This window comes from Limulus polyphemus, unplaced genomic scaffold (assembly GCF_000517525.1).
Source record: "Limulus polyphemus unplaced genomic scaffold, Limulus_polyphemus-2.1.2 Scaffold2336, whole genome shotgun sequence".
Taxonomy (NCBI): domain Eukaryota; kingdom Metazoa; phylum Arthropoda; class Merostomata; order Xiphosura; family Limulidae; genus Limulus; species Limulus polyphemus.
In genome coordinates this window covers 171,610-177,191 of record NW_013667946.1, presented here as the reverse complement: position 1 = coordinate 177,191, position 5,582 = coordinate 171,610, and the positions used below count along the sequence as shown (strand labels likewise).

At 30.3% G+C, this 5,582-nt stretch overlaps 1 protein-coding gene across 1 annotated transcript in view; it reads right to left on the bottom strand.

Annotated features, from left to right (window-relative positions):
- Nucleotides 1-1,417: 1,417 nt before the first annotated feature.
- Nucleotides 1,418-5,582, bottom strand: part of LOC106466664 (dnaJ homolog subfamily C member 9-like) — an 18,516-nt gene continuing 14,351 nt past the window's right edge. The window contains exons 4-5 of the mRNA XM_022394725.1: nt 4,650-4,668; nt 1,418-2,455 (exon numbers count right to left, since the gene is read on the bottom strand). Of these exons, the coding sequence (XP_022250433.1) occupies nt 2,201-2,455; nt 4,650-4,668 (274 nt within the window). The 3' untranslated portion in view covers nt 1,418-2,200. The remainder of the gene's footprint in view (nt 2,456-4,649; nt 4,669-5,582) is intronic.

Genomic DNA, 5,582 nt, shown 5'->3' with positions numbered 1-5,582 from the left:
ATTCATAGCATTTCAGCAATGCCACTTTTAACTTGTCATAGTCCATGGCATCTTGTGACATCATGCCTCCATCACTTGTAGGACTTTTCCTGTGAGGATTGGACTGGGACAGACTGCCCAGTCGCCTCTGTCCCAGTTCTGACTTTGGACAAATCCTTCATATCTCTCCAGAAAAGCATTGATGTCATCTTTCTCTTCATCAAATTTGAGCAGATTCAGTCAGCTGGCCCTGACCCCATTGACATTCTTGGGTCCTTCATCTTTCTGTTAGGTGAGCTTTGCCATCTCAATTTGTGCTGTCATTCTCTCTATTTCCAGTCTCTCTCTCCTTTTGTTTTTATTCTTTCTCAATTTGTGCTCTTATTCTCTCTATTTGTAGTCTCTCTTCTCTTTACTTTTCTTCTTTCTCAATTTGTACTTGTATTCTCTCTCTCTCTATTTCTAGTCTTTTCTTTTAGTCTTTCTGTTTCCTTTTGTCTTTCTTCCTTTCTTCTCTACCTATACTCTTCTCTCCTTAGGTCCTGTTGTTGTTTAACAAACTCTTGTAGATCTCCATACTTTAGCCCAAGTTACTCACCTATCTCCATTTATCAAAATTAGTCAACATGGTTATATAACTCGATTGTAATCTGTACACTATATTCTCCACCACTACAGTTGTGCATAAATAGGGCTATTTCTGCCGTCGTTCACAATTTCTTCTACAACCGTTTACCACTGTATAATCCTGGCTGGCTTGCCAAATGTCAGGTTTTATAGGGCTGCAATTCTTTACAGTAGGTGCTGTGACTTGTTGGTGTTAAGTTTCAACAATAAGTGTTTTAAAATAATATATTCAACACAAGTGAAACATATGTGCAAAAATTGCTTACACTATTGGTTATCACAGTTGTATCCAGAGCTTTAAATAATTATATCCTTTTTGTCAAAGTCTAAAAAGGCAGGCTCAATCACTTTAGAACACCCTTTGACAAAACAAATTATTCTCCACTATTTCTGTTATTACATAGAATATAAGTTGTAAAACTCACTTTAGAAATTGCTCTTTATGGCTACACTGATAATCACACAGTCTAACTTCACTTTCACTTACTTCCACTAACTTAATCACCTATATATATATATATACATACTGCTTGACTGAGGCCTAGAACATTCTAAAAACTAGGAAGACACTATGATGTCACAATACTCACTTACAGTAATGAGAAAAATTCAGATGGTTGAAGTAACATGATGTCAATTCACATCATCTGAACTACAAAACAAATGATTCATAAACAATTATGTAAACAAATCTGCAATAAATTGTCCCTTCTAAAAATACTAAATTTAACATTCTTGCTTTATAACTATCTAAATCATAACTCTTGTATTAAATTCAAATGAAACAGTCTTGTATATTTCACACCAACAATTAAACAACTTCTTTTTATTAGAAATTTCATTTCATACACAATTAACTCCACAATAAGTTCTTAAACTAAAAGTTATTGATAGCTCACTTAATATCACAAAAAAAACCTATCTACAAAGACACACACACACATGTAGAGTTAGTTAATGTTTATATAATAAATTAATTGAAAGCTTAGCTAATGAACAACTTTAAGCACTACTTTACTCTTTATAAACTGTATAATTCAGTGGGTTGTTTAAGAATGTATTGCTGCTATTTATTTTTTCCTTAAGTGTCTGGAACAAGTTTCACATATAATGATCTTAAACTTTCAAGAGAAAAAAAACTTACTCAGTTTTTCAGGAATATACATAAAACATATATACATAAAATTTTCACAAAACACATACAATAGCCAAATAACAGAAGTGTTTCAGAATGACAATTATTTTAATTGCATGATAAAAAATTAAAGTAACTGGTTAATATACAAATATTTTAAGATTACAAAGTATTTTTTCAACTTTATAGTGCTAGATCCTTTCAGATAGTCCATTACATTAAACATATAGAAAACTGAACAGTACTATATTTTTTATCTTTTGGTTAGACAGTTTGTTTTAACTTTTTTGCTTTAGATGCCTATTTTAAGTTATTTGGGGCAATTTATAGCTGAAAAAACTCCCAGTGAAATCAACCTATAGTAAATTCTTATTTGTTCAATAGCTGTATAAAGATAATAATATTTTTGGATGTAAAATATTACAAAATTATCATCCATTATAGAAAGTCATTTTAGTTTTATTTTTTCTTTCCAGCTCTTCCTTTAGGTTTTCCTGGTTTACAGTATTTAGCCTCAAGACTACTCATTAGGCTATCAAATGTTTTTTCTCGAGACTGATTCCTTGCAGTGATAGCATGTTCCAGAGAAATATCACATCCATCTGCACTTAAGCCCATCTGTTTTTTTAATTCTTCTGCCTCTGTAGCTTCTTCAAGGTACTGAAATACAACATTATTATTAAAATTAGTTTGCCAAAGTAAGCAAACTAAATATTAAAAAACTAATCATCTATGATAAAATCTTCATTTTCACAAACAATGCTCTGCAAATTTCCTAGCCTGTGTTCAAAGTAATTATAGATTACTTGTATCTTTATTAACAGTATATTATCTCATTCATTACTTGAATTTTAAAGGTTTCTACTTGCTAAGTGTGTATGTATGTATTTATATATTCCTTTCAATACTGTACACATTAATCATAAGACATATCTCAGTATAAATTGTGTCCATCTATAAGATTTTCAGATCTGTTAATTAACTGACAGACACAAATCATGTGACTTACAAACACTGTAATGTTAAATGATTCAACCTTGTGAAAAAGACTTAGAAATGTACAACTTTACTACAAAGGACATTTTGAGCTGACCTAAAGTAGTATTATCTTGCTACTCAAGCTACCAGCAAGTGATTTTTCAATTATATGTGTAGTTGCGTGTATACACTGTAATAAACCTTCAAATAAAAACTTAAAATGCAGAAACCACTGTTAACAGTAGGTGGGAAATGTTAATATTTTTCACAATGCAGACAATATTTAAACTAAACAAAAACATGTTATCTTCTAGATGGAAAATAATTTCACCTGCTTTCAACAGGAAATGAGTTTTTATACACAGCACACATATTTTTCTGTAAAATACAAACAGCAAATCTCTTGTGAGATAATGATATTTGAATTATATTAATATACCCCATATTTCTGACTTTACAATTTTTCTATACAAAAACTCAGTCAATGTGCAGACATGAAACTTTTAGACTGCAATTATCAATTATAAAAATGTATGACCAGATACTGGCAAAGACAGCTGGTTAGTGAAAAAAGTTTTTGATATAATGTATCATATGTCCTCGTGCATGTTCGGCCTTTGGTGTGTGTGGTCTACTTGAATAAAATTCAAGCATATAATCTAAACTGAATTACACGATTACTCTTTGAAATGGAAATTTCTAAGCTATAGTACATGTCTTTCTGCCTACTCACTTTCTTGACGGACACTACTGACCCATTATTTTTCGAGTTTTGCACAGTGATTAGAAAAGAGATGACTAAAAAAATCAAACTACATAAAGGATAGTTTATCCAAAGGATTTGTTATTGCTTCTTAGCTAAATAAGACAAGTCAATATTGATTTGTTATTGCTTCTTAGCTAAATTAAACAAGTCAATATTGATTTGTTATTGGGGTAATTACAATCAATATTAGATTATTTTTTCTATTAGTTATACATAAAAATTGCAACATTAAGCAAAATTAGTTATTGATTTATTATATATATATATATATACACATTAATCAATAAAACTTTACTAAATGTACTTAAGAGGTTGTGATTTATAATTTAGGATCAGAGGAAGAAAAAGAAGATTTAAAGACCTACTACGAGAGATTTGAAGGGGACATGGATAAAATTAGTGAACACACGCCTGGGTATGATGTTGAAGAAGAAGAAAGATATAGAGAAATTATCAACACATTAATTAAGGAAAAACAAGTGAAAGCTTATAAGAATTTCACCAGTGAGACAAAGAAAAAGCAAAAGAATAGGAAGAAGAGGGTAATGTTTTTTATTATAATTTATATTTACATAAACACATACAAAGAGAGAGACATTATTTATTTTCCATATGGCTTATGCACTCATCACTGTTAATAATTTCAGTAAAAGAAATTACTTGTCTATTATTATGGCTTCAGGTACTTAGGTGACAACTCTTTGACAAATAGCTAAACTGTTGTATTGATTTGTTCTTATGGCTTGTCAATACAAAAACTGCAAAGTTTATTTATTAAATATCTGATACAGACAAACTATTTGGGAAGTTCTCAGTATGTATGTCTTAATTTGAAGAAGAGGTGAATTGTTAGTAAACAACTTTTACAGTAAAATATAACTGAATGCTCAGTTTATATATTGTACTTTGTTTATTGGGATTTAAACAAAGTATTGATGAAACTAGAAATTTTTAATACTTATACTAATTACAGATAGGTAATGTGTATTATTGGCTGTACTGTTTATTGTGTTATTCAATCAGTACAATGATGATCAGATGTAATAAAAACATTAGTAGCTTAGCTGTGACATGGAGATTAGTCGTCAAGATGGATATACTGATTAATGGTTACATTAATGGACGATTATACACTGTTTTAATCAGTTATCCAAACCACACAACCTTCTTTTCTTCCTCTAATTATTAATTACAACCTCTTAAGTAAATTTAAAACACGATTATGCACTATCTTAATCAGTTATCACCTAACCTATCACTTTTAATGATCTATATACTAAAACCATGTTTTACTTTACTTTTCATCAGTTTAACCGAGAGGCCCGGCTTGAGAGAGTTAAAGTAAACTAATGAAATACTTACTAATATCCTGAGCAGACACTTTTAATGTTCACCTTTTTTCATTCTAGACTGATCCTGTTAACTATAATGACACTTTTTTACCTTTACTCTAAGGTGTAGCAATTGATAAAAGTATAAGAGAATTTTTTATAACATATTATACTAAAACTGTTTTAAAAAAATCTAAACGAGGTCATATTTCTTCCAAAAAATCAAATGCCAAGATATTTTTTATCCATAGCTCATGTTGCAGAAAGAAACCGATGGGAAAAATAACCATAAAGCTTCCTTTTCCTGGAACCATTTCATTCGTAGTTTGGATCATTGTATTCTCTTAGTTCATGCGTTAAAGCAATTTCCTATTTTTGAAAATCATGCCTCACCAAAATATTATCAACACAGCTGAACTTTGCTCTTTATATTCAGCTAATTCCTGTTTCCTAACTATATTAATCAAAAACAGGTACGCCAATATCAGCTGTCCTATGATTCGTCTATTTAACAAGCAACCTACTTTGCAGTAACCAGATATACATATCTTTATATTGATAGCACTGTTGATTATCACATGCTGAAGAAGCTGTTAACTCTTTAGCACATCAAGGTAAGAATTTGAGGCATTTTGTTTTATCAGCCAATTTTAACTCCTGAAGCTTGCTTGTTACACCACCTTCTGATGAGGTGTTCAAAAATATTGAATGGAAAATAACAACGGCAATCTTCAAAACTTCATTTATTTTTACTTTGTACCTTCAC